A 27,462-nucleotide genomic window follows, 5' to 3' on the forward strand; every position below is an offset into this window, starting at 1 on the left:
TATTCAACAGGGCTTCGATAGGAGCCTTTCGTGGCATTGGTTTCAGACAAAACCTTCTTCTTCATTGCAGTTGTTGTTCCACGGGTCAGTCTTCAGTGCTGCTCTTCTTACACATTGTTCTTATTCTTGATCTTGTTATGCGATGAAGACCACAATATGTCTGCAACAGATATAATGTGCGTCAAGAATTTTTGTGAAATCTCCTAAAGAAGACAATGATGATCAAGAATTTAACAGGCCCTGGCAAACAGATGGGCAGAATTCTATATATCAAACAACATGATTCAGGGATACAAGAGAATTAATATGGTATGTCAAGCCAGAACAAAGGAATACAAAATTATGGTCTGATCCTAACATAGACATCCAGTGGTACAGCAGGGTTTAGTACACTTAGGTAGGAGGCATACATCTGTACACCTTGTGCAGGACCAGACACAACCACAAGAATAGTCCGGGCAGGAGAGTTTTGGAAGCGCACAAGTTCTCGAGCTACGGCACCGATTTGAGAAACAGCATGGTCCGAAGCATGAAAGTCTCCGGCCACAGCACCGTGAGCAGTCGCAATGTGGTCTGGAGCATGTAGGATTCCAGCCACAGCACCATTTTTCAGCACAGCATGAACTGGGGCATGATGGCCGCCAGCCACCACAGAGTGGCTGAGTACAACATGAGTTGGAGCATGATGTCTTGCAGCCGCCGCAACATGGTTGATCGCAGTATGAACAGGAGCATGAAGGCCTCCAGCCACACCGCCATGGTCCGAAGCAGGAAGACCACCACCTACAGCAACGAGGCCTGCAGGAGGAAGCATTCAGGCAATGGCATTTCGGTTTGCAGCAAGATACATCTGAACAACTGCAGCAGGTTTTGCCGCAACTGCAAGGATTCTTTGTGCAGCTGCAGCATGTTCCAGCACAACTGCAAGGATTGGAGCAGCTGCAGCATGTTCGGCCACAAGTGCAAGGATCTTTTGAGCACCTGAAGCATGTTCCAGCACAACTGCAAGCATTGGAGCAGCTGCAGCATGTTTGACCACAAGTGCAAGGAATTTTTGAGCAGCTGCAGCATGTTCTCCTACAACTGCCAGGAATTTTCAAGCAGCTGCAGCATGTTCTACCGCAACTGCAAGGAACCTCCGAGCAGCTGCAGCATGTTCTGCTGCAAGTGCATGGAACTTTTGAGCAGCTGAAGCATGTTCCTTCACAACTGCAAGGAGTCTTCGAGCAGCTGCTGCATTTTCTGTCACGGCTGCAAGGAAATTTCAGGCAGCTACAGCATGTTCCTATGTTACAGCAGGAAAGCTTCGAGCAGCTGCAGCATGCTCTGCTGCAGATGCAAGGAACTTCTGCACAACTGCAGCACGGTCTGCCGGGAGAAGCCTCACAGCATTGAGAGCTGGGACATTCACATTGACAACAGGAACAGCTTCGTGGACAAGAGCAACACTCACTGAAGCAGCAAATCCATGAGAAATTGAAACACAACTTTGACCTGCACATGAACCAAACAAGTCCTTTTGGCATTTGTATAAACGCTTTTTTGCAAAATAAAGAAAACTTATTTTCTCATATTAATTTCTAATAACAACTAATGATCTTTGTTACATCATCTGTATACTAAATTGTCAACCTCTGAACCTGGTGAAAGGACTTCATATGGATATGACACTAACAACTCAGAAGATGGCAAAAATTTGGTGCTGTAATATCTGTTGCAGCTCTTCAAATATAGAGCATGATCATTAAGATATTTACGAACAAAATTAAGGTCCACATAATGAGAATATTGACTGGTGTGTAATTATGTGGATCTTAAATTCTTAATTACCAAAGCTTATAAATTATAAGCATCCAAGATTTTACGACAAGTTATCTGACTTTTGGAGCAATGTTCTGGTGACATCAAAAGAAAAATAAATCTGGCAGTCAACGTGCACCGACTAGATGACATGGGAGCACAAGAAAGAATCTAAAATGAATAAGATGCACTTATCATCCATATATTACTAGAGCAAGCATATATTCACTAGGTCAAATACAAACAGAATCGTAGATGTTCTGACCAATTTTTTCAAGTAGTTATTCTTTATGCTAGTCAACTATTAAATATTAATCATAGGAAAATATATTTTTGTAGCACTTCTTTAGCCAAAAACATTACATGAAGAGAATTAATCAACAGAAAAGCATCCAAGACTCACTCATGATTGCCATCGATTCATGGTTTTCAATTGCTAATTCATTTTCTTATTTAAATTTCTGATTTCTGACTTTTCTGTTCCTTTTAACCAATGCCTTGAAAATGATAAACCTGGTCATTTCAAATTACAAGTGCAAAAAAATTATTGAGTCCTTGTTGCTTTACTGTAGGAGTATCTTAAACAGATAACAACAATTGTCAACGAGGAGACACAATTTTCATGAAGGAAACAGTCAGGCTTTTGTTTATTCTGAAACAACAGTTTCCATTTATTCCAGGCACAAGCCGCAGAATTACACTAAATATACAGTAATTTTGATTCATATCGAGGTTAGAACCCCTCCGTAGTGGTTGTTAGAACATCAACTTTTATTATATAAATCTGAAGCTGTATATACACTTAAAGTTCAACTAAATGTAGATATTTTTTAACAACTTCAAGAATATAATCGAGATTTAGTCATTATCAAAATCCAATCTAAACCAAAGAAGCTAGTTAACCCCAAGGACCATGTTTTGCATCAATAAAGCATGTCAGAGTTGGACTTGGCATTTTTTTTATTTTTAAACATAACATACATATTATTTTAAACAGAAGAAATGTTGAGATAAATAAGCATATTAAGACAGGCACCGACACTTCAGTTTATTTCATTCAAAAGGGATATTTCATGGTTCGAAATAAAGGAACATCATTTTTCATTGCTTTTTATAATATCACCTTCTAGATAACTTAGCCATCAAACAAGACATAATGCCAAAGTATAATACTTAATGACGGCACAGTCGAAAAGACATTAAAAATAGCACCTATCAGTAATCTAAAGCAACCCAACATGTCAAATAATGTAGCTGCTATCTTCTGAGGAGATTGCTGGTTCATGTCCTTGCAAATAATTATGAAAGGAGCTAATAGATCAGCAACTACGTAATAAAGAACATTCATACCTCAAAACACAACAAGAGCCCAGGTGAATTTATAATACAAAGTTACATCACACTAGACCAAACTATTTTTCTCTTTTTGTTTTTGAATGTCAAGTTTCATTGTTCCACACTGCTTCAGAATTGGATATGTTTTTGCTTATATGATACTCAGGAAAGAAATGAATAAAACTGATAAAAGACAACAAAATTCAGAAAGTACCGTATCCATCTCCACAAGCAACACGATTTGTGCCTCCGCTTATTTCTGTTTGACAGAAGAAACATACAAAAGTTACATGTTTTTACACAAAACTTAGCATAAAACATGTGAAGAAGTTGAAGAATCATACATAGGGATCAAGGGATCAGGTTTCGTTCCCACAAAATCGTTGACCCTGCAAAATAGTCATGATTTATAAATGTTATCTGCATAAAATGCTATGCAATTTAACCATAATTGGAAGTTCCATAATTTCTGAAGGAAAAATCTATTTTTCATCTAAGTCAACAGCTTATCATCTTCAACACCTCAAATCTATATTGAATTAAGGCCTGGTGAAGCACTCAGCAATTTTTCAAGTTCAACAAAAAATTGAAGTGTCACAATTCTTTTATTTTATCCTTTTCTGGGGGGAAGATGGATCAATTATCACATTAATTTATTAAGCAGAAAGAAAAGAATAGATCAAGCTGCCACATGGGAACAAAAGAGGGAGCCCGTCTTGGATCCAGATCTCCAGAAAGAGCTACAGAGGAAAAGAAAACAGGTGCCACACCCCACTCACAAACAAAAAAACACTGACAATAATGTCTCACACCTTAATATCTAAAAGCTCTACAACAGATGAGACAAATTCAGTCGAGCCATTTAGCAAAAATTATGCTAAATATTTGTTTCCTAAATTGATGGTCACTACCATGAGAGTTACTAGATGCATTTTGTGGGAATTGCTAACATTGGTTCAAGTAACTTTTACTTGAGCAAGCACTAGAACTTCACAGATCAGAAAGAAAAAGAAAAATGAAATATATCATTGATTCTGGAAATGAAAAGAATGTTAAACTCCTCCCGTATAAATTCCCTGAGGTGTTTAGACACTTGTGGAGCCAACCTAGCATCTTTCGTTTTCTCGATTGCAAAGAAAGAAAGTCACAAAGTACTACTGATAAGTGAAGCATACTCTTTGCAGCATCTGGAAACAGGTTGAATTCCTTCAAGTGATTGCAACTCCTCCTGCTCGAAAATAGAATTTCAATGAGATATTTACACTTTGCAAAACAAAATTCATACTTGAATCAGAACAGAGAGTATCAGCACTTCGTGCCACAATATCAGAATATATTGCTGCTCACTCTCCACATAGTAAGTTTCTGGTTAAAAATCCGTTGATCTTCTAACCATTTTAATCGATTTTTAGTTTCACAGAAAAGAGAATCATAATATTAAACTCAAAGACAGCATCCATTTGTTTCATTGTCATGAAGGCAGAGATGCCAAGTTCCTTAAGAAGAACTAATGCAAGTCTACCTGGAAACAAAGTAGATCCAGTTCCAAAATGCTTTTTAGCCACAGCAACATCTTTTGGCATTAAAATCTTTCTGTTTTCCTTCCCTAAACTTCATGTTGTTACTGATATAGTCTTAACATCTTGATGTCTGTTCATTTGGACATGACTCTTTACTCTACTAGGTGACAAATCCCTTCTATGTTCAACTACTTGGCAAGGAAACACCTTTGACTCTCGAATCAAAACCTTAGCAACTCAACAACCTCTCTTACTTCAAATTGCAGCTAAAGATTACAAGATAATCCATCTAAATGTTGCTTTCAAGCACAGCCATCAGAAGCATTAGTAGGATAGCCATCATTTCACAGTCATTCCACTTCGCAGACTTCCATTAAAAGATGACATTTTTGCTCGAGAAAGAGTAGGAAGGATTTGGTGGGGTTACCTCGATGAAGCCAACCTCGCGGTTCAGGATCTGCAGCTCGAGCTGCAGCCTCCGGCGGCCGCAGAGGTCGGGGTACTTGGGCGGCGACTTGGGGCTGGGCGCCACCACCACCACCGGCGGCGCCAGCAGCGGCGGCGCGGTCGGCACGGTCTCCCCCATCGTCACTCGCGGACACACGAGAGCTCAAACGGATCTCCGGAGCCCTCACAAGGATTCAAAAGGAATGCGGAGTAAAGGGATCACGAGGGGAGGGGGAGGAGAGGAGACATGGACTGCGAGCGCCGCAGGTGGGGTATAAATGCGGTACGCGGCGGAGGAGGGGAATCCGAGAGGGGGTGACCCGTCCCTTAGCGTCACCGCGGCAGCACCCGATACGTGCTCCGTGGGCGTGGGCGTGGGCGTGGGCGTGGAAATAAGAGGAGGCAGCTGCTGCAGCAGCACCAGAGCAGGCATCTCTCTCTCTCTCTCTCTGCCTGCTAGCTATGAATATATCTACCAATGAATCTTCTCTCTACCTATCTTTCACCTACGCATCATCACACGCCTCGAGCGTTCTTATTGTCCGATCGCTGCTGCAGTGCCACTGACAACTCTAGTAACATCACCCATATCCTTTACCATCAGTATTCGACAACAGTCTCTCGTGTGCGTGCGTATGTGTGTGTGTGTGTGTGAGAGAGAGAGAGAGAGAGAGAGCGAGAGGTGAGAGTAAGAAGAGAAGGAAGCCGTCTCGGTAGCGAGCGAGAGAGAGAGAGAGAGAGATGGTATAAAAGCCTGCAAGTCTTAGTACTGAACCATGCCAAAGTCGCAGAGGTGCTGTTGGTCTCTGTCTCTCTCTTCACACAGATCGGTGGCGTTGCATTGTTGCAGAGGGGGCTATGCACAGGAAGGGGCGCGCCGTACTGCAGACCGCACGTGACGCCCACCGCCCTGTGGGTCGCACGGCGGACTCACCTTCGAGTCTTTTCCCTCCCTCCCTCCCTCCCTCCTTCCTTCAAACTCCAACCTCAACAATAATCCTCCTCCGGAATGCTTCCCTTTCTTCATTTACTTCTTTCAACGTAGTTATTCGATGTTTCAGACACAGATGAAGATTAGCAACCTCGCTTGCAAGAAGAATAAGAAAGGAAGCACACGAGCTTCCTTGAGATTTCAGGTTGGGGAATCAGGGGGTAAAGGATCATCTCTGACATGACTTTGACACTCCCTGCAAACAGGAAGCAAGGAGGCATGGTCCCTACTAGCATTCGTTCTCACACCATGTTGTGTGTTCCTCAAAGCACAAAAATCCACACACACATTTTTCTTCATTCATCGCTTCATATTTCTTTTTTCTTCTGTGACTTTTGGAGGACTCTAAGCCCCTCCCATGCAACAGGCGGCTCCCGTCCTGCGATCCTTGGCAGTGACACTCAAAGCGTCGCGATCAGCTCTAGTTTGCCTGCGGCAGAGTGGACGCAGCGTGGAGTAGCGACTAAATGGAATGGCCATTTATGGCCTGCTCTGCTTCGGCTCCTCTTTGTTGCGCCCGAGTTGGAGCATGGCAGCTTCGTTCTGGGCGCCCGCGGGCACGTCACTGTACACCCACCTTCGTTTGCACGACCCCAGCCCGCGTGGGTCCCCCCTTTTTCCTCCAATCGCGGTCGAGGTCGCCGCCACGCCAGCGCAGACTACCACGTCGCGCCGCCCCCGCGGACCCCGAGGAGAGGGGGGAAAAGTCGACGATGACGTATGATAAGGCGTGGGGGCGCGTGCACCGTACACGGGACCAACGCGCCGACTGTACGACACGTGCACCAACGCTCGTGGCCTGTCGGGGGTGGGATTGCGTCATTGGCCGCAGCCCGCGTGCCGTGACGCCCGTGTTATCGATCGATGATGGGTGCTCATCGTTAACGTACAATGTTTGTAGGCCAAATGACGAGGTTAAAGGGCTCATTACACAGAGGAGGACGAAGGATCAAGACCGCCCATCGAGCTTGATCAACGGTCCAGATGGAGCTAAAGGCTCACGAGCTCAAACTTTTAATTCATTATTAATATATAATTTGATCCTTAACTCGATTCCCAACAAAATATATCATTGGGATGTTTCATTTATTGGGAATATATGTTCTATCGAGATTTTGGGATGGATGAATTGACTATCTATCCTCTATAATGTTTCAATTATTTGAGATCCACGTGTCATCATGTGATTTGTGTGAAATTGCTAAAGTAATAAACATTTAACATAAATAAATAGAGACATTATTAGAATGTAATCATGACATCCCACTATCGACTATTTGAGATGCCAAATGGTTGTTAGATGTAATCGATCATGTTTCCCCACAAATAATTGTAAGTGATGATGGAATTTATTTTTTGTTTAAAGATAAGTGATGAAGAAATAATTTGATCCCAAAATATTATTATCCACCATCAAAACTTTTTTTTGTCAAAACATATTCTTATTTTGTGTTTGTTTATGACGTCATTTTAAGATTGTTTGATTTGAGATTGCATCGAATATTACGTAATCTATTTGAAGTTTAAGTTAACTTTCGAGTCGATTGTTTCGACTAATGTAGAGTCTGTAATAGACTAATATACTAAGAAATAATGTATTTGAGGGGTCTTTTTAATGATGACATTTTGGACTATTGCACTAAATCATGTTTTCATGTTAAAAATGATTCTTTAGCATTAGATGTAATCACACATAATCCAAAGAATATGATATAACTATGAATAAGATCATAATATTCATATTGATCACATCACGATGAGATATTATTATCGTATCCGATCATTTATAAATTATGAATGATATCATAACGTTTGAATGATTATAAGGTATTGATTACATGACGAGAAAAATGTATTGGTCATGTGACAATGAGGTGTCGATAATTTTTAATACGTAATTATTATACCCGGATATATTATCGTGGTAAATTAAGATAGATGTGGGTGGTCAAACATCTTAACCCGCCGTGGGTCCCACCTCTATGGTGCCGCCGATGGGCCCCATAATAAATCATGTGATGAGATTTTTGTTGTGTTCGTTAAATCTTGGCATCATTATGGATGTCGGTAATGATCGCAAAATGACAGTCCAACACAGACAGTGAGGAGCAGACTACGAGTGGCCAACGAAACCCATCTAATTATTCATTGTGTTGGCTGTTAATTATCCCATCCCATCGTCTCCAATAGCATAAGAGCCTAATCATGGCTGTGATGAGTTCACGAAGCAAACAGTCAGTCATGGCGGAAGCTTGCTTTCGAATGGCACTGAGTCGCTTCTCGATGGCCGCCGCCGTGATCGAGCATTGAACTCATGGATTGTTACTACACCATCAGAAAAGAAAAGGTTGTGTTGAATTCAAATTACGAGAGAGAAACACATTAATTAATTGTGTGATCCCCGAAACAATGGTCCCAATGCAAGACAGACAAACCAAAGCAGCAGAGACTTTGCCGATGAGTCGATCAATCAATCAGTGGGAGAGATGAGAGAGAGAGAGAGAGAGAGAGAGAGAGAGAGAGAGAGAGAGAGAGAGAGAGAGGCTTCTTTTAGCTGCTTTCGATGAATCCGTAGGGCAGAAAAAAGTTCGATGACGTTGACCAGTCAAATACCGAAGGCTCGAAAAATCGAAGACTTTCTTTTACTGAGGTTTCGTGATGTGTTCCAGTGGCTGTGAGCACACCCTCTTCTCGTCTCAGACGAGAGAAAGAGGTGGTGGTGGAAGAAGAAACATTGCCCTCCAAAGGACGCTTCCCCACACGCCGCAGAAGCATCCAATGCACATCTCGCAAACATTGGAATGACGCTGAAAGGTCTTCAACCATTTTGGATCCTTTCGCATGTTTTGTAGCTCAACAAGTCTTGCTTATCACAACACATCCACTTGATTGATTGATTCATATCTCTAAGTGAACATATATGTCAGTCTTATTATTATCTTTCATATGTTTACACCCCCCACAAAAAAAAAAAAACACTTTAACAATCAAAAAGGAAAAAAAAGAAGAAAAAAGATACATAACTCTCTAAATCAGTACAATGTTTGATTTTTTGTAATAGCTGAGAAAAACCTAAACGCAAAACAACATCAAACTCTTCTTATCACACAATATGTAATGAATGATAGAAGAGTAAGCAAAGTAAAGACAAAGAAAAGGCAATGTTGTGGTACATCTGACAAAAGATGGTTGTATGCTGCATTCATACTCCTTTTCTACTCTTTTTTTCTTCTTTCTTTTTACTTTCTCCTGCAAAGCTACTTTCCCAAATAATAATAGCATCATTTCGATTCTGAAAACACACTAATCATTTAGCTCAAAGAAAAAAAAGCCATTCATATGTCAATATTAGGAACACTAATCATTTAGCCAAGGGTTAATAGTCAAAGTGTACAATTCGAGAGTGAGTTTGCTCGATCGAGGTGTAGGTCTTGGGTCCTATTTCTAGCGTAAATATGATAAGGGACAATTTGGTCGGTCGGTCATTGGTACAGCCCATAGGCTAATAAGAAATTATCTGCTTTGAACGATGGGCGTACCCGCACGATTTTGTTTTTTTCCGGAGGATGTGAGCCTATGGGACGTACCAATGGACAATCGATCAAATTGTCCTTTATCAGATTGGCGTTAGAAGGAGGGCCTAAGGCCTGCACCTTGACCGAGCAAACACTCTCCCGAGTCATACACCTTGGCTCTCTTACGGGAGGGAGTACTGATAAAACGATTTAGTCCCACGTTGGTCGAGGAGTATAGGAACCAAGGACTCATAAATCTATCAGGTCTCCTTACCCTCATAGGTGTTTTTTAGAGTTCACATGCTCTAAAAAGGACAAAACTGTGTAAGTACGTCTAAAGTGAATAATTGATCGCGAGCCTAGGAGTCGTACCAATGGCCGACCGACCAAATTGTCCCTTAACAACTATCGAGACAGAGACCCTATCTAATGTATGGTAGAAGATAAAAACATAATGAAAAAAAACAATAATTTTCTACAAATGCTTTTTATTATGTTAAAACAAAATTAATATTATTAATTCCGATCAAGAATGATATAATATGTCTTAACGCCAAATGTCATGAATATTAAAGATATAAATGGGCCAAGTGTGACGGCACCCTTCTATTTCCCAAGTGGTAAACGGGTCACAGTTGGGCTTCCAAGATGGTCCAATGGGCCATCGTGGCATCAACAACCCTGTCTAAAACATACTGTTCTCTTACATTAATTTCCATTGAGGAACGAGTTCTTGGATTCTGAATCCTCTGCACGCCATTGCTCTTACATTGGAAATGCAGGGAATCGAAGCTTGGATAAGAGAGAGAGAAAAAAAAGGACTAAAGGAGGAAAAATCCTCGATCCTTCTCCTACACGTCCATTCCCTTTATCTGTTCATCGACGCCGTCGTCCTTCCAGCTCCCGAGCTCCTTGCCTTGCTTGCTCACGTCGTAGCTCTGCACCTTGTACTCATGGCGACTCGCGAACACCAAGAAAACCCCGAAGTTTATGGCACCCAGCACCGCGAGCATGGCGTAGAAGTAGTCCAACCTCCCCTTGTCCAAGTTGTTCTTGATCCAACCCCCTTCGGTGGCCTTGTCGACCAGAGACACAAGCATGCTGCTGAAGAAGAACCCCATGGACAGCGTTGACAGGAAGAGACCGGTGCTCATCGACTTCATCCTCTCGGGGGCTTCCCTGATGAAGAACTCGAGCTGACCCACGTAGGCGAAGGCCTCGCCGGCTCCCACCAAGAAGAACTGCGGGACGAGCCAGAACACGCTTATCTTGGTGTCGTCATGCACCGAGGAGTCTCTCCTCTTCTTCTCCACCGCCGCGGAGACGGCCATGGCGAGTATGGAGAGAGCGAGGCCGACGCCGGCCCGTTGCAGGCTTGTGATCCCCTGCACGTTGCGGGTGAAGCTGCGGGCGAGGGGGACGAGGAGCTTCTCGTTGAGGGACGTGAAGAGGAGGATGGAGATGAAGAGGAAGAACGAGAGGGAGCCGGAGGGGTAGACGAAGGAGCCGATGTGGCGGTTCATGTACGTGGCCTGCTCCACGGAGAAGGTGGTCATCTGGGAGTAGACGGTCCAGAAGAGAATGCAGGTGGACCAGATCGGGAGCAGCTTCAGGACCATCTTCACCTCTTCCACTTCCGTCACGGTGGCTGCCTCGCCGACGTCGCAGGCGCCGCCATTTCCACCTTCTTTGCTCGAGCTGGTGTTACACGCTTGAATGGCGGCTTTGTCGAGGCACCTGCGAAAGGGAATCCAAAGCGAGATCATGTTAAGATCGGATCGCCAATGAAAATATGCCATGTAATGTGCTTATCCAAGACGTTTACCTGAACCATTCGGTGTGCGCAACCTGGGCCTCGTGGTACTCGTTGAGCTCGCTGGGATCGGCCGGGTGAGGCAGCTTCCTCTTCTGCCACGCCGACAAGAACACCCTCCCTATCACCGTCAATGGGCTGCCCTGCGGCCGCCTGAACCGGTACCGTGGCGTGCCCACCAGCATCACCACCACCGCGACCACCATGGTGGCGGCAGATATGCCGTACCCCCACCCCCGGCCGACGTTGTCCTGGATGTACACCAGCACCGTGACCGCGAACAGCGAGCCGAGGCTGATGCAGAAGTAGAAGCGGTTGAAGAAGAAGATCATGGCCTTCTCTTCCCTGGGGTCGCGGTTGTCGAACTGGTCGGAGCCGAAGCCCGACACGTTGGCCTTGATGCCGCCTGCTCCCAGAGCGATCGTGTAGAGTGAGACGAAGAGCATAGCGAGCTGGTCGCCGCTGGCCGCGACGCACTCGTGGTGGGCCACCCGCACGCTGTCGCAGGCGGATGGCCTCATGCTGCTAAGCGATGTGGCCATCGTCAACAAGCTCACGCCCTGATGTCACAAGCAACAGTATAAATGTCAACATCATATCATCACACTGTTCGCGGTAAGCGCGGCATGAAGAGTATCAATGGGAGTGGTTCTTAGATGGTCATACCGCAGCAGTGATGGTGGCGAAGATGGCGACGGTCATGTAACGACCGAGCTTAGCATCGGCTAAGAAGCCTCCGAGCAATGCTAGAAGATTAAGAGCGCCCATGAAGTTTGTGACGACATTAGCTGAACTCGAGGTGGACAGATGCAGATCTCCCACCAGGTAAGTGACCAAGTTCATCGAGATGCCCATCACGCAGACTCTCTCCGCCAGCTCCGTCCCTGAAACAGTGCACGTAGCCCTCAGTCCTGTCTCACACATACCGGTCCTGTTGCACGTATAGGCAACAGCGAGCTCCAAGTGGACAAGTAGTTAATCACCTAAGATGAGACCAGCACCGAGCCATCCCCCTGTCTTGGATTTGTCGACAGGATTGCCATTGTAATCGACAACCGGACCATTGTCGACGCCTTCGTCATCAGTGTGCACGACGGCAGACACCTACAAACAAGGTGGAGGGTGGTGAGTAAGAACACATACAGATGATCAGAAAGCATAGTAGGCTAATGCTGTTCGATACCATTTTGCAGCTCCCGTAAGACAGGAAGGGAAGGAGGGGGAGAGAGATAAGGAGGGAAGGGCTGAAGTGAGAGGTGCGTCGATGATGGCGTGAGGTTATAAAGGCCGGAGTGATATGAGGTGGGGGAAGGACGACTGCTTATTGCCACATTTTCTGCTAGGACCAACATGTGGCCGAGTGGCGAGAAGCCATGGCATGCATGCTTTTTGGAGTGTTTGGATTCGAGACGGAGGGTGAGAATGGTTAATGGAGGAAGGCTGGTCCAATACTCCACTGGATGGGCGGTGAGGTGAGGGATGACAGCAACACCGCCGCGGGTCCACGGAAAGGACGGTGCTCCACGCGTCTCATATCGCCCACACACAAAAGATATGTCCGGGCCGGTGGATTCGCTCCAATGATTGGCGGAAAGGCTGCTCCTTCAGGCATGCCATGCTCAGTTGTCATCCGTCGTTGCATCTCGTCAGGTGCTGGAGATGAGTGCAGCTCTGATGAAGCCCTAGTTCTCCGTTAGTTCATACATAGATGAAACCAATTAGAGGATAGGAACATGAACCGGTGACCTGCTTAATCCAGCTAAGAAAGTTGGAATGGGTGCATCTTTACAGGCTCGAATTATGACTGGAATCAATCGATGCGTCCTTGTCGTCTTTGTCTGCCATTAATCTAACGCAAGGCTCTGCAACATTCTTTTAGGCTGGCAGCGGGGTGAAAGGCTCAGATTTTTGCGTAGAGATGGAGATTAAGATTTGGAGATATTTGAAGGTGTCGGGTAAGATTAGTTTCAGCTCTCTCCTAACTTACTTTGGAGTCAGCAAAGCCAAACTCTGCCTGCTCTTTAAGAAGACAAAGGTGCACCGAACTGCTGTTGTCTGCCATACACGAACGGCTGGTTCCTAATCATTCATGGCTTCATGTCATGGCTGCCACTAATGCCTTGTTCCTCACTGTGATTGGCTTTCCTATGGCAATGAGTTTGAACTCGCATGGAAGACAGATGCTGCATGCTGCGTTACACAGTAGGGTTGGGATCCTCTGCTCCCAAGTTCCGAAAGGTTGCGTGTAGCTGCATCTCCCACGTAGCACAAGTGTTATATATTGCAGTTCATAAATATATGTGGATGGACTCAAAAAAAGGTAGCCGAATCGGTGATCAAACACAAATTGTCATGTAAAACGCTGTAAGATTCTCTATATAGCTGATGTTCTTATTGGAGTCTTGAAATAAATACCATCTGATTTCATGTTATTGCTTTACTCTGATGTCACAGGTGAAGTTTCTCGTGGTGTATTGATAAGACCCTAAAATCTTATCGTAGGCTCTGATACCAAATGGTAAGATCCTAAAATCTTATCGTAGGCTCTGATACCAAATGGTAAGACCCTAAAGTCTTATCTTCGCTCAGATACCAAATGATAAGACCCTAAAATCTTATCGTAAAAAAAAAGAAGAGAAAGAGGAGAAATGGGGATGATAATGATCGCTTCGAGGGGATCGGCCTCCTCGATCGCTTCGAGGGGATCGACCTCCTATGATTTGTCAAAAGAACAGAATAATATTTTTCATAGATTACTGAAAAGAAACAATTATATCCATATTTATAGAGTTTTATCCAGAGTCCATCTACTTGATGGACTTTAATAATAAATAAATATTAAATAAATCTCTACTTGATTCTAATTGAATCAAATCGATTCAATAAACAACTGGACTAAATAGACTCAATAAATATTATTCAAAAGCTTAGAAAAAAGGTTGTATATGGAATGAGAATTTGGTTCACGGAAGCCAAATGACTCGAACCTGAAGTTGGTCTGAGGTAGCCAAATATGATCGATTTGCTCTTATGGTCGCAGTGAGTTCTATCGTGTTGAACCTGTACAACTGCATTCATTATAACCAGCGGCATGGAGTCTGCTGACTTCCATGCTTCACTGGGAATGATGTTTTCAGTCCCCATTGTGGTGGCACAGTTTTGAGCCACTTATGATTTCTCTTGCTATGAGGAAAATACAGATTCCAAAACGATTTGGGTAAGTTATATAAAAGAAAACCTAATACTAATGTTTTACTTGATGGCGGGCGCCACAATGTCTGCTTTTCACCATGTGCTCTTTTTATTTAAAATCATAAAAATATATTTTAAATTAGATATATCTTTTTTATTGACTCAATCGATCTGATTTGACTGATTGTACATTCTTATATTATCATTAAGATTTTTACCGTTGAAGCTATGTATCACTTTTGACGGTAGCACTGAGTTGACTGAATATCTAAGAGGCTATGTATCACTTTTGATGGTAATATAAATCTCATTTTTTCTATATATGGATAAAAAGTCTAGTACAAATTAATTTTGATTGTCAGTCTTACTAATTTGTTAATAGATAGGGCTATGCAAGCACGTGGATATTTTTATGGTATCGCATCATCTCGTTTTTGAAAATTGGGGTCGGGTGAGTATCAACAATTGAAATATTATCAACTTTAGGTTGCAATTGATAACTAAGAATAAGGTAATTTTTTATATATCAAAAGAGAGTTTATTTAGATATATGGATATGTGGACGGTGATGTCATATCCTGATGTTGACCATGATTATCGAGGCTCAATAAGAAAGCAAGGCAATCTCTTGCCCCAATAATGACATTGGCAGTTATCAATGGTGTAATGTTCTTTTTTTTTTTTTTTTTTTTTTTAATGATATATATGATTTATTTGTTTATTATTTTAATGATAATTTATTTAGTATAAGAAATTATTAAAATAACTTCTCATTAAAATAATAAAAAAATATGTATATCATAAATAATTTAAAAATAAAGAATATTACACTCTCCCCCCTAAAAATTAAATAAATTATTATTAAAATAATTAAACAAAAAATTATCATTATCATAAATAATTCAAAAATAAAAGATATTACGTACACTCATTGAGATGGCAACGACGATCTCTTGCCTCATCGACAAAGGATACTATACGACCATCAAGATCCAATGGGAAAGCGTTGACATTTACGACAATTATGATCAATGACAAGAAAGTTAGTAATATCGAATGAAGTTTAACAATATAATTTGGAAGAAAACAAGGGCTAATCTAAGTCTAAATTGAACAAATTAAATAATTAATTTATTTTAAAATGATTTGGTTTGATTCATATCAAACAAATTGGTTCAACCCCAAAAACCCAAAGTCAAACAAGGTCAACAGATATTGTCTATCATTATTTGATTTTATAGAAGAGATTTTGATTCAATTAGAAAAAAAAAAAGCCCTTTGAGAGTGCCATTTGATAAAACCTCATTTGTATGATATTTTTTTTTCGATAAATTGCCCAAACAACTTTTGCTCGAGTGTAACACTCGATAAAATTCCTCAAGTTGTTCTACAAAATTGCCAAGTTTTCAAATCTGCAGCTACCAAAAAGTTCTGGCATACCTACCAATCTTGGCAAAAACAACGATGGAGAGGCCACAGTAAACTAAAGGAGAAATTCCAGTCATATCTTCTTTTACTCTGTCAAAACCTAACACTTGGCTCATGCTAATGTCAGAATTCTTTGATTTAAAGAATGACACTAGTAACCAGCTGGAGATCAATTGTCACCAAGTCCAGGAACCCTTGTGAGGAAAACAAGATGTAAGCGGAAGCTGGCTAAACAACTAAGAGCAAGCAGTTCAGTGCCGCAACCTGGGCTGGGGCAACTGGGTAATTGTATTCTTCGGTCACATCTCATTTCCTCACTCCGCTGCTGTCCACTTCGGTATTCTCATTATCATCATCGTCTTCTTCTTCTTCAGCATCTTGGCGACAGGCCGAGTCTACGGTGCACTCACTTATTGGTTCATTCTCCAGATATACTCTACAGGCGACATAGTTGTTCCTCTACAAAAACATCAAGTATGGTCAGCCAACAGAGGACACTTGATTGTTCACTTTTTGTGACGTAAGAAAATGAAAAATAGCTGCTTGTCTTTTAAATGTTATTATAATTGTCTACCGGAACAAGTCTACTGAAGGCATAATTCCACAAAAGTGATGGCCAGATTTCGGGGCAATGAGAAAGTCAAGCATATGAAGAGACAAAAGCAACTGAACCAGGAAGAGCAAGAAATTGTGGCAGAAAACAGCAGTCTCAATCTCACTCCCAATTTGATTCCATAGTAACATTCTATTAGCCAAATATATAGATGAAAATTGAAAGATGATTAAAGAGTGATCTTCCGTTGCTAAGTATCGAGAGAGTTGGATGATAATATTGGATTTGACTCAAAGCTTCATGGTTTAAACTTTTTGGTTGAATTGGTATCCAATCTCATCGATGTTAGTCATGACTAATTGACTTGGATTGCCCTAAGTAAAACTTCAACAATTTCATTGTTAGTAACTTGATTCAGAGTTCACAGCAATTGTTAATCATAGTAAATGAGCATAATGAGCAAAAAGCAATACATAACAAGTAGAAGATTTGAAGTAAATGTTTTCCTAAAATCTTGCATGAAGAGCTCAGAATCATGAGATTCTATCCAGTGGGTTGTGATTAATATAAAAGCAAGAAACTTGCACATCAATGGTAGATGCTATAATCATCAACTATGAAGCATCGGTAAGAACAATAATTCACTTTAGAGATGCGATCCAACCTCAGGGTTGTCGTCGTTCCTCAGCAGATGCCTCTCCTGGTTGAGACGGTATTCCGCCATCTCCCAACGGGTGATCGCCCCAGGATCGTCCTCTGTTCCTTCGACGAACACAAAAGACCTCTTGAATCCAATTATGCCGCCCAAGAACACGGCATTGATAGTCTCCACTTCGCCCACTTCCTTCCAGAACCCATTTGGTGTGCGTCGGCTCTTCTCGCTGAGGTCCCTTCGCACAAAGAAGTAATCCCACTTCCCATCAGAACTACGAGTATTTACTGCATGCAAGACCACCAAAGTGAATGAGATGTTTGGGTTCAAGAACACAAGGCTACATATACCAACATACTGAGCGGGAACAAACAAATCATTACCATCCATTTTATTGCAACTACTGAAATATTTGGATTCAAGAACAGACTGCATATACCACCAAACTAAATGAGAATTGCATTTACCATCTGTTTGCTGTGAAGTTTGGAGTCAAGAACAAATGCAAAGCTACATATGCCGTCAAACTCAACCAGAATCATCACATAGTTTTCATCCATTTTAATGGTAACTACTGAGAAATATGGATTCATGAACAGATGTAATGCCAAACTTAAACGAGAATCATCATCGTAACTACTGAGAGGTTTGGATTCAAGAACTGATGTCAAGCTTCATAAACCGCCAAACGAGATGAGAATCATCAGATACGTACCATACATCTCAATGAAACTACAAAGAAATTTCGATTCAAGAACAGATGTAATGCTACAGTTACCGTCAATCTAAACAAGAATTCCGATCATTAGCATCCATTCCAGCGAAACTACGGAGAAATTTGGGTTCAAAAACAGATGTAGTGCTACATTCACCCCCAAACAAAACGAGATGAGAATCATCAGATCCGTACCATCCATCTCAAGGAAACTACCAAGAAGTTTCGATTCAAGAACAGATGTAATGCTACAGTTACCGTCAATCTAAACAAGAATCGTCCGACCATTAGCATCCGTTCCAGCGAAACTACTGAGAAATTTGGGCTCAAGAGCAGATGTAGTGCTACATTCGCCACCAAACAAAACGAGAATAACCAGATCAGTGCCGTCCATTTTGAGGTTACCACCGAGAAGTTTGGATTCAAAAACGTGTAATGCTACATTTACCGTTAATCTGAACAAGAATCGTCGGATCATTACCATTTATTTCAGCGAAACCACCGAGAAATTTGGGGGTTCTAGAACAGATTTCTTGGAGCCGCTTCGTCTTCCAGAAAGAAAAGTTGGATTCAAGAACCAATATAAAGCCACAGATCAAGCTGAGGCAGTAACGAAAAAAAGGGAGACGAAGATGGCGACGAGACTTAACTGGTGAGCCTGTCAGGGTCGACGTGGTAGATGTCCGTCTCCTTCACGGCCGCCTTATCGGGAATGCGTCGTCCGAGCACCTTGGGCGCGAGGTAGTACCACAACAGGTCTTGGTCGCTCGGGTTGAAGACGAACCCTGCCGGCACCGGCATGTTGTTGGGATGCAAAGCCTCACTTCTCCCGCACTCCGATACACTTCTTATATAGTAGCCAAGCGACGGAGCCTTCCCAGCTGCGACTCCATCTCATTTTGATATGATTGTTTGCATTATATATATATATATATATATATATATATATATATATATATATATATATATATATATATATATATATATATATATATATATATATAGTTTAGAACGATGATAATTCATGGAAGATAAAATAGTTAGTAATTTAAAAAATATATTTAATACAATTTTAAACCCTTAATTAATATATATTATTATAATATTTCTAATCAACAAGGTATTACAATTCATTATCAATTCAACCCAATTAAGGATTGAGTGATATTATTTGATATCAATAATATTTAAAATATAAATTAAGATGCTTTGATATATTATTTCATCTTCCATATTATCGATGATTTTATTTTCTTATCAAGCGCAAATAAAATAATTTTTTTGAGAATTAATGATAATCAAGTTGGATGATTTCTTCATCCGCTCATTTTAACGAACGAGGGATATATGCCAGTGAGATGATTAATTTTTAAAAATATATTTATTTAATAGTCAACTTATAAGAGTTTCTATTTAGTATTACTAATTTTTTTTTAATTTATTCTTTATTTTTAAAATAATCTCTCACTAGATCAGATTTTGTTAAAAACATATCTTTCTAAATTTTATTTCTGAATTAATATCATAATATTTTTTAATAAGAGCTATGATTATTTTTAACTTTTATTTTGATGAATAAATAATTTATAATATATATAATAAAAATAATATTTATTTATTTGACTCTTGATTTTTTTTTCACATGTTGTAATCATGTGAAAACAAAAATCAAGAGGCGACACTTATAATTTTAAATATATTAAAAATAATAAATTAGTTATCTCATCTCGATCAAATAAAAAAAATGTTTAAATATTTGTTATCAGCTAATCAACTCTTCTAGAACTTAGATTGACTACATCAAACATATTATAAAAACACCAAAGAACATGTTTGCAATACAAATTTAACTCAATGATAAAGTCATAGAGATAGAAATGTCCACATAATTTGAAACAAGCATCCAATATCCCTTATTTCTACTCCTTATCTTCCAAATTTATTACACATTTATGAATCAAAACTTGACTTTAAAGTTCCCACAAACTCAAATTAATAATAATATATAGAGGACAATGTGATGTGACGCATCACACTAAAATAAACCAATTAAGGGCTACAAATGAATTAAATATAGAGAAGACCGAGTCATCCAGACTCGGTCAGAACTCGGCCGAGTTCATGCGCGGCGGGTTAGCATAGTAATTGGGCCGCCTGCGAATTGACATCATCCCCTCCGAGACGATGCTGCCGTCGTCGTCCGCCGGGAACCCCATCGACAGCGACGGCTCGGCGTCGTCTTCGTCGTCCCCCCTCAGCGCCCTAAGCGTCTTCTTGGCCATCTCCCGCCGCATCTCGCCGCCGCTGACCCAGCCCTCCGCCACCCGCGTCAGCACCGGCTCCGCGCTCGCCGACCTTGCCAATCCGCGGAAACGGAGGCTCCCGCGGCTCATCCCGTATAGCGCCGCCACGCAGTATTCCTCCACCGCGGCAGCCGCCGGCGACCTCATAAGAGACACCACCGACGCCACTGCCCCGCCATCCATCAGCGCCGCCCGCCCCTCGTTGCAACCGGCGAGGTTGCACACGACCATCATCGCCAGCCTCGCTAATCCCGGCCCTTGCGTCGTCGACGGCGTCCCTCCCGGGGACACCTCCCTCTCCGACGCTACCGAGAGCAGGGCCCGCACCACCCCTGGAGCTCTCGCGATCTTCGAACGGTTGGCGCCGGCGAGGGAGAGGTAGTACAACGCCATCCCGGCGTCGCGACGAGCGCGGAGGCCGTCGGCTGAGGGCACGGAGAAGAGGTCGAGCAGCGGCGGGATGGCACCAAGAACGCCGATCGCCGCTCTGTTTTCGTCAGCGAGGGCCAGACTAAAGAGAGCGCCAGCGGCGTGGTAGCGGGCCTCCGGGTACCCGCCCTCGAGCACTTCCACGAGCGGCGGCACTGCCCCTGACCTCACAATGCGGACCCGGTTCTCAGGCTCCAAAGAAAGGTTCACCAATGAGGCGGTCGCGCTGATCTGGACGGCGGCGCTGCTTGAGAGGAGCATAGAGCGGAGCGCGGCGAGGAGGCGAGGCGTGCAGAGGTCGATCCGGCGCTTGCGGTTCTCCTTGGTAGCTTGCCGGAGCAACACCACAGCGGATTCCTGTTCGGAGAGCTCCGTATCCATCAATTTAATCAGAACCTCCTCTTCCGACACACCGACGTCGGCAGTCTGGGACGTGGGGAGACTGGTAGCGGTCCGATTGTGGACTTCGGGTGGCGGCGGCTCTTTGGGCGCTTCCTCGACGAAGGCCTCGGTGATGGAGGAATTGGAGGAAGACGACTGGTACGAGGACGCCGACGAGGTTAAGTGCTGCGAAAAGGAGGGAGCTTGATTCTTGGTGCGAACGGAGAAAGCGGAAGGGGCGTTGGGATTCATCGCCCCCCTCAAACTCTGGGCCGGTCTCGTCGATCTGCTGCCAAAAATCTCACCCTCCCCATCCGAGGACGCCGAAGAAGCTCGCATCGCCTCACCTTTCTCGTCGTATCGGCTGCCGTAAGAATCCGCGGCAGCTGCTGCTCTGGAGAGCTCACCTCTTTTCTCTCTTCCTCTTTCAGTTCCACCGTAAGAATCCGCGGCAGCTGCTGCTCTGGAGAGCTCACCTCGTTTCTCTTTTCCTCTTTCAGTTCCACCGTACCCGTGTGGCGATCGAGAGGCCTCACCTTTTTCCGCCTCCTCTGCTTCGTCGAAAGAGAACGCCGCGAATCTCCGCATGAATTCACCCCTTCGATCTCTTCTCCCATGACCACCACCACCACTACCATCACCACCGGCAGCATGAGGAGGGGAGGGACGTGGATTACTGGAGGGGGGCATGAGGCTACGGACGAGGGCGCGGGCGGCGTCGGGGGGCATGGGCTGGGGGGGCGGTATGCCAATGCTCTGGCACCAGCTGAGGATGGCGGACTTGAGGGCGACGTTGGGGATGAGAACGAGAGGGGAGGGGCTGAGTTCGAGGGAGAGGCCGGGCGGGGAGAAGGCGAGGTCGGCGCAGGCCTGGACGCAGCTGCGCTCGAAGGTGTGGCCGGAGGGAGGGACGATGACGGGGTCGGCCATGAGGGAGCGGGAGATGGGGCAGAGGAACTCCACGGCCATCTCCGCCGCCGCTATGGAGGACACAGGCGAGGTGCTCGAGGCGGAGGTAGACGAGCGGTGGTCGTTGGAGAACCTCCAAAAGGGCTTGCGGCTTCCCATTCAATCCCTTTTCCCAAGGTTGACCATATAATCTCTCTTCCCCTTCCTTCCTTTCCTCCATTTTCTATTGTGTTTGCTTGGTGATTTGGAAGAGGGAAGACTTGGAGATGGAGAAGACCAAAGGAAGGGAGAGAGTAGTAGTGAAGAAAAAACAATATTAGCAATAAAAGTAATAACAAAACAAAGAAAACTAGGAAAAAAAGCAATTCAAGGAAAATAAAAAGAAAATAATAATAAAAACACCAAGTTGACTTTGGCCTTCAGAGAAGAATAAATCAAATGCTTCCTTCATTTCCTGAATATAGAGTTCTTAGTTCTGTATGTGGATAAGCCAATCAATTGCCAATGACTAATCAGTTTTGTAGCAAAACGTTTCTTTAAATTGGTTCTTTGACTTTGACCAAGGTAAATATAATGTGTAAGATTCCTCATTAGCCATGAATAATTACAATACTATTTGATGATAAGGTGGGATTTGTAGAAATCAGACTTTGACTCTTCAAAAGATCCACTGGCTTTAAAAGAACCCAAGTTTGCTGGTTTCCCCTCTACTGCACAACTCAGCTTCTATATTTTAATCAGTGTTGTGGGCTTAGAAAATGAACCTGTCCTTGTATGACCTCATAAAAATAATTATTCAGAGTGAGAGGATGGTGTTAAATATTGGATGGCTTCAACACATGATACAGAGATGGCATGCACATAAAGTTAGATAATGGTTGCCAAGATTACATGAAGCATTGACTTTCCGGCAAAATCTTGTACATGAGCACTGAGCTTGTTGAATCATTTGATTGTCATTTGCAATGCCAACCATCTATAACATGTAGTTTGAGTTTCTAGCTTCGGTTTCTTTCTCTTATGAATGCTACACCAAAGTATCCATGATAGTTAGCAACTATGCTCCCTCTTTGAAGTAGATATTGGAAACAAAACTTGTTATTAGTACTTTTCAAGCCACTGCTTGTACCTACTAGTGTTAGATCTTACTAAGTCAATTAACTAGATTCAACAATATATCAATATCTCTTTCATCAAGACAGCTGTTTAGTTCTTTTGTAGAGAAAATTTGGTTTATTAGTAAGAGTTGTTGAGCATAAGCTCTACCAGACCCCATTATATGCTAAAGCTGTAGAAGTTGTTGGATTCTCCCAGACATGCCAGAGTTTTAACTTTTTACAGCAGCAGACTTGCTTGCTTCATAGGTTCTCAATGTCATACTTTAATCAGCTTTTTTTAAAGTGGTTGACTGTTAATTTGTTGCTAATTTACAGTGCATATTGCAGTGTCCTGGTCCCATTTGACTTGTGAGTAGTCATCAAGTTCAGCACCCAGCCAGCAGGAAGAAAATTGCGTTTGCAGATTTATTTGACTTTTATACCACTTGGAAGTTGGATGGATGGCTGAAGTTTTATGCTTGGCCATTTAGTTTCCCACCACAGATTCGAGCTCCTGAAGGTCAATTCTCTATTTGCTTATGATTTTTCAGTTATATTCTTTAATGAATCGAAGTTTTTATTTTCATAAGTTATGGCGATCTAGCACAGCAAATCAACTGATAAAATAATATGTTTAGGAAATACTACTTCAAGCAACCACATAAACTACAGAAATCTAGCAGTCATGACAATGAAAACACTGAATTTGAAGCTTGTGGCAGCAACAATGTGTTAATCCATTGGTAATTGTCAAATGTCAAAATACATTAGCTTGGTGAAAAATCTTTCACTATATATTATTTCATCTTACATTTGGAAGACATATTATTCAGGCCCTGCCTTGTATTTCTTGAAGCAAAATTGCAGTTAGCTGATGGTGCTTTAAGACCTAATATTTTTCTTTTATGCTTGCAGTTTAATTTTCTTTAGATGTTTGTTTCATTGTAATCAAGGCTTGATCAAACTCCGAAGCATTGCTTTCTTGTGTTACATGCATCTTCCTCTATCATCTTCGTTGTGGTTGATAGAAAAAAAGTGTTAGAAGGTCCTTGAAGTGCCAACCATTGATTGTTTCCTCATTTAAATCAATAAAGGCTTCCAGTTGACGAAAGAGGACATCAAGGACATTCCATTCTTCCTCTTTCCTTCCCCACTCAATTGCCCAACCCAATCAAAGAAGAGATTCTTTCCATAGCTTACATATAAATTTTGGACTCAGTCTCTTGAGTGTGATTTAGAGAGATCTGTTGATGCTACGTGGTATATGAGCTGGTTGCAAGAAACATTACAGCCGTGCATAGCATGGATATGATATCACGTGCCCATATGATATGGTGTGAATTGTTTTCAGGCCCAATATACTACAGTATGCTGTTAGATGTACCAGACCAATAAAACAATTAGTCCATCTAAGACATGCTGCAGAAGTAGATTGCCAACTCTGTCCTTCGTAGATTGCTGATGGTATCATTGAGATGTGTTTCTGATAAGTGTGTGAATCATGAAAAACTGCCTGCTGAAAAGCATTTAGTGAAGATATTCTTTAGATTTTGTAGAATACTTCAAAATTAGGAAGCAACATAATCGCCAAATGGCAACTCTGAATTGTAGGTGGGAAAAGGATCATATAAAGCACATATGGAATGCCTTTAGATAGGTATGTCAGAGTGATGATTTTGCCCAGAGAAGCTAAAACATTCATGACAGGAGAATGTCGGCTAATTCTATTTCATGGGAGAAAAAAATCTGAAGTGCTTTAACTGATTGATGGGGATGGCTATGATAACCATTTTGATTAGTTAACTATCTGTGGGACTTTGAAACCTGTGGCAAACAAAAAGTTGCTAAAAGGATAGCTTTACAGATGACTGTCCTGACAGCTTCACTGCTTCTGTTCAAGATCAAGCTTTATTAGTCACCACCAACTTAAAAAGAACCTTGCGATGATCCTTCACTGCAATCCAGCCTTCTTTAATAGTTTTCTAGTTTCATGACTTAGCCTTGGCTTTGGTTGTCACTCTCCAATTATGATAAAGTTTCAAGAGAAGGGAGAATTGCTGTGATGGAACTTCTCAGAAGGAAAAGGTCTTGTTTAGCTGTGTGAAAGCTTGAAGTGGAACCCATAGAAGGTGAGGAAGCTATTCAGGAATATAAAGAAAACCATGGTTGTGGGAGAGTCCTGTCACAATCACTGTTGTTTTGTTTATGACTAAGGGACAATGGCTCTCTCACTTTAGTTTTAGCCCTGGGCTTTCTGATGTTAACTTTCAATTACAAGCCTTTGGTTTCTATTATTTTATACTGTCTTAGTTGTCAATAAAGCATTAAAGAGCAAAGACCCATATTAAGAGTTACAAAGAAAGTAGGCAAATGTGAGATGTGTACTACCTGTGATTGAAATATGACAGTGCAAATGAAGAGCTGATTGCCTTCATTAGGAAAGATTAAAAGCCTGATCTTAATCCCATGAATCTTACATCCTCAGTAGATGGCACCATTGTGCTGATTAAAGTAGTTTTTGCATTGTTCTCTTGTGGGTGTCTAAAGCACTGCTCTCTTTTATCTTTTGGGCATTTAAAAACATGAAGTGATTCTACTGTACAAGGCAAGGTGTTCCACCCTTGTACAATACAAAAGGTGTTCTATTTTAAATCTTCCAATCACTCATCACTAATTCTTGTAGTCATTTTTTCTCAATAGCTAGAAATTCCTTTTAGTAACAAGCAAGCTGTGTAAAATCAACAGAAATTAGTGAGAAGTTTTGTTCTATTATCACTCTTTTTCTATACAATAATTCCTGTTCATATATTAAGTTTGATACCATCATTAGATATTTGATCATGAGACCGTGGTAGTTAAATTTCTAGTAGTTCATTTATTTATTATTTTTTGAAAAAAAGAAACTATATTATTGCTTCAAATTTCTAATAAAAATATATGTGAAGATCATTATGTAATAATAGAGATAAATACGAGGGATGAGAAGCCACCCATATCAAAGAAGAGTGTTTCATTTTAGTAGCAGTCTAATTTGTTGCTTGGTTATATTCCGTATAATAGCGTAAAAAGTGATAATAAATTAATCATCATAGAATCTTCTTGATGTGTATGATGGTGAATCGGAGACGCCAAGGAGGTTCAACGTCCTTGATGAATATATCGTCGTTGATGCTTTTGTCAAAGACATCTATTTGTTCGGCTCCTAAAAACTCCCAAATGGTCCCCCGACACAAATCTGAATCCTCCAGACAGCATATAAGAGGAGTTATTAGATTATTTATTATTTATAATAGCTGAAACCCAAAAAAATAAGTATGGTTTTAGCCTAGTAAAATAGGTGAATAACTTCTGTTGTTTATATTATGGAACATCACATTCTCTTCTCCTTGTTATTAGACATCTACCTGAGATTCTAAGATCATAAAATTGTATCTTGCTGTTGCTAATTATAATCTTGTAATGCAATAAAGGTTGGTTGAAAACAGTGGTTAGCCATTAATCATTTTATTATTATGAGTGCACTCTCACCTGATCTACATCATGGAATTAAGTTGGAACTTCTGGTGCAGTCTGTTCTGGTGCAGCCTGTTAGAATGTGGGAGGAGATGGAAGTGTTTAACTGATGACAGCCCATGCAAGTAGATTACTTACAAAGTCAACATCTTTAAGTACCTTGGATGATAAAGCTAAATAATTTGACTCTCTAAATATTAGATGATGAATGATTTATGAATCATTCACAGTGATCAAGTATATGGGCAATGCATTGAAGCAACTGCAACACTTCTGACTTCATCCCACTAGATTCTGCATCACAACTCCACATTATCAAGCAAGTAGCAGACTAAATACACTAATTATGACCATCCAAACTTTGTTTTTGGATGTCAAGAGTTTCCTGAAGCCACATTTGAACTTGGCAGGTGAGCAACTGAGATGGAGAGAGAGGCACCAGTATTTGCTAAAAGGAATTGAAGTTGTTTTCTCTACCTTCCTCAGTTATTTGACTCAACAAAAGCAGTGACTCCCATCATCAACAAAAGAGAGAATCAATGTAAAGTTTTGCTTGCTGTTGTCCTTGAAGGATACAATTAATCTATGTGCATAATTGTGTTTGAGATTTGCATCAAGACAAAAAAGCATCATTAATCTAAGAGGTATAGAAGAATGTTGGTAGTATGATTCCCTCTCTTGTGTTTTGATGCAAGTTTTTATTTTTGGTGACAGAAATGATGATGTTGTCATTTGAACTAAAGTATGGTTTTGTCATTTACATGCTTAATTTTAAAAAATATCCAAAATATCTCTAAAAAGTTTCTTATCAATTTTTTTTTATTTTAAATTTTAATAGTATTTATATTCGAATCATAATATAATATATC

At 41.7% G+C, this 27,462-nt stretch overlaps 4 protein-coding genes and 1 long non-coding RNA gene across 6 annotated transcripts; 1 reads left to right on the forward strand and 4 right to left on the reverse strand.

The window, feature by feature from the left end:
• Positions 1-226: 226 nt before the first annotated feature.
• LOC103977446 (guanine nucleotide-binding protein subunit gamma 4-like) lies at positions 227-6,024 on the reverse strand. Its single transcript, XM_009392956.3, has 5 exons — positions 5,083-6,024; positions 4,311-4,363; positions 3,480-3,524; positions 3,350-3,394; positions 227-1,494 (listed from the first exon to the last, which is right to left on the reverse strand). The coding sequence occupies exons 1-5, from the start codon at positions 5,239-5,241 to the stop codon at positions 354-356; spliced, it is 1,443 nt and encodes a 480-aa protein (XP_009391231.2). The 5' UTR covers positions 5,242-6,024; the 3' UTR covers positions 227-353.
• Positions 6,025-10,177: 4,153 nt separating this feature from the next.
• LOC135607006 (protein NRT1/ PTR FAMILY 6.4-like) lies at positions 10,178-12,762 on the reverse strand. Its single transcript, XM_065098429.1, has 5 exons — positions 12,605-12,762; positions 12,405-12,525; positions 12,088-12,305; positions 11,434-11,981; positions 10,178-11,345 (listed from the first exon to the last, which is right to left on the reverse strand). The coding sequence occupies exons 1-5, from the start codon at positions 12,605-12,607 to the stop codon at positions 10,460-10,462; spliced, it is 1,776 nt and encodes a 591-aa protein (XP_064954501.1). The 5' UTR covers positions 12,608-12,762; the 3' UTR covers positions 10,178-10,459.
• Positions 12,763-16,210: 3,448 nt separating this feature from the next.
• LOC135606409 (NAC domain-containing protein 2-like) lies at positions 16,211-18,777 on the reverse strand. The gene is made up of 3 exons (XM_065097429.1): positions 18,612-18,777; positions 17,259-17,533; positions 16,211-16,500 (listed from the first exon to the last, which is right to left on the reverse strand). The coding sequence occupies exons 1-3, from the start codon at positions 18,760-18,762 to the stop codon at positions 16,348-16,350; spliced, it is 579 nt and encodes a 192-aa protein (XP_064953501.1). The 5' UTR covers positions 18,763-18,777; the 3' UTR covers positions 16,211-16,347.
• A 1,052-nt stretch (positions 18,778-19,829) lies between these two features.
• LOC135607007 (U-box domain-containing protein 38-like) lies at positions 19,830-22,142 on the reverse strand. Of its 2 annotated transcripts, XM_065098432.1 has the most exons (2): positions 21,551-22,142; positions 19,830-21,481 (listed from the first exon to the last, which is right to left on the reverse strand). In XM_065098432.1, the coding sequence occupies exons 1-2, from the start codon at positions 22,140-22,142 to the stop codon at positions 20,064-20,066; spliced, it is 2,010 nt and encodes a 669-aa protein (XP_064954504.1). In that variant the 3' UTR covers positions 19,830-20,063. The 2 variants fall into 2 exon arrangements, with proteins under 2 accessions (XP_064954504.1, XP_064954502.1); XM_065098430.1 differs by having other exon boundaries at positions 19,830-22,142.
• LOC135607008 (uncharacterized) lies at positions 22,021-27,261 on the forward strand. Its single transcript, XR_010485060.1, has 3 exons — positions 22,021-22,160; positions 23,429-23,600; positions 27,004-27,261. It is a non-coding gene; the product is annotated as an uncharacterized LOC135607008 (long non-coding RNA).
• The last annotated feature ends 201 nt before the right edge of the window (positions 27,262-27,462 follow it).

Source organism: Musa acuminata, chromosome BXJ2-3 (assembly GCF_036884655.1).
Source record: "Musa acuminata AAA Group cultivar baxijiao chromosome BXJ2-3, Cavendish_Baxijiao_AAA, whole genome shotgun sequence".
NCBI classification, from domain to species: domain Eukaryota; kingdom Viridiplantae; phylum Streptophyta; class Magnoliopsida; order Zingiberales; family Musaceae; genus Musa; species Musa acuminata.

Coding starts and splice junctions, on each gene's coding strand:
- LOC103977446 (XM_009392956.3), bottom strand. CDS start 5,241: ATGGGGGAGACCGTGCCGACCGCGCCGCCGCTGCTGGCGCCGCCGGTG. Junction 3,525..4,310: donor GTTTCCAGATGCTGCAAAGA/GTATGCTTCACT, acceptor ACTATTTTGCAG/GGTCAACGATTTTGTGGGAA. Junction 3,395..3,479: donor CCTGATCCCTTGATCCCTAT/GTATGATTCTTC, acceptor TCTGTCAAACAG/AAATAAGCGGAGGCACAAAT.
- LOC135607006 (XM_065098429.1), bottom strand. Junction 12,306..12,404: donor CGGTGCTGGTCTCATCTTAG/GTGATTAACTAC, acceptor GCACTGTTTCAG/GGACGGAGCTGGCGGAGAGA. Junction 11,346..11,433: donor GCGCACACCGAATGGTTCAG/GTAAACGTCTTG, acceptor TCCCTTTCGCAG/GTGCCTCGACAAAGCCGCCA.
- LOC135607007 (XM_065098430.1), bottom strand. CDS start 22,142: ATGGGAAGCCGCAAGCCCTTTTGGAGGTTCTCCAACGACCACCGCTCG.
- LOC135606409 (XM_065097429.1), bottom strand. CDS start 18,762: ATGCCGGTGCCGGCAGGGTTCGTCTTCAACCCGAGCGACCAAGACCTG. Junction 17,534..18,611: donor CGACCCTGACAGGCTCACCA/GTTAAGTCTCGT, acceptor TCTTGCATGCAG/TAAATACTCGTAGTTCTGAT. Junction 16,501..17,258: donor GGAACGACGACAACCCTGAG/GTTGGATCGCAT, acceptor ATGTTTTTGTAG/AGGAACAACTATGTCGCCTG.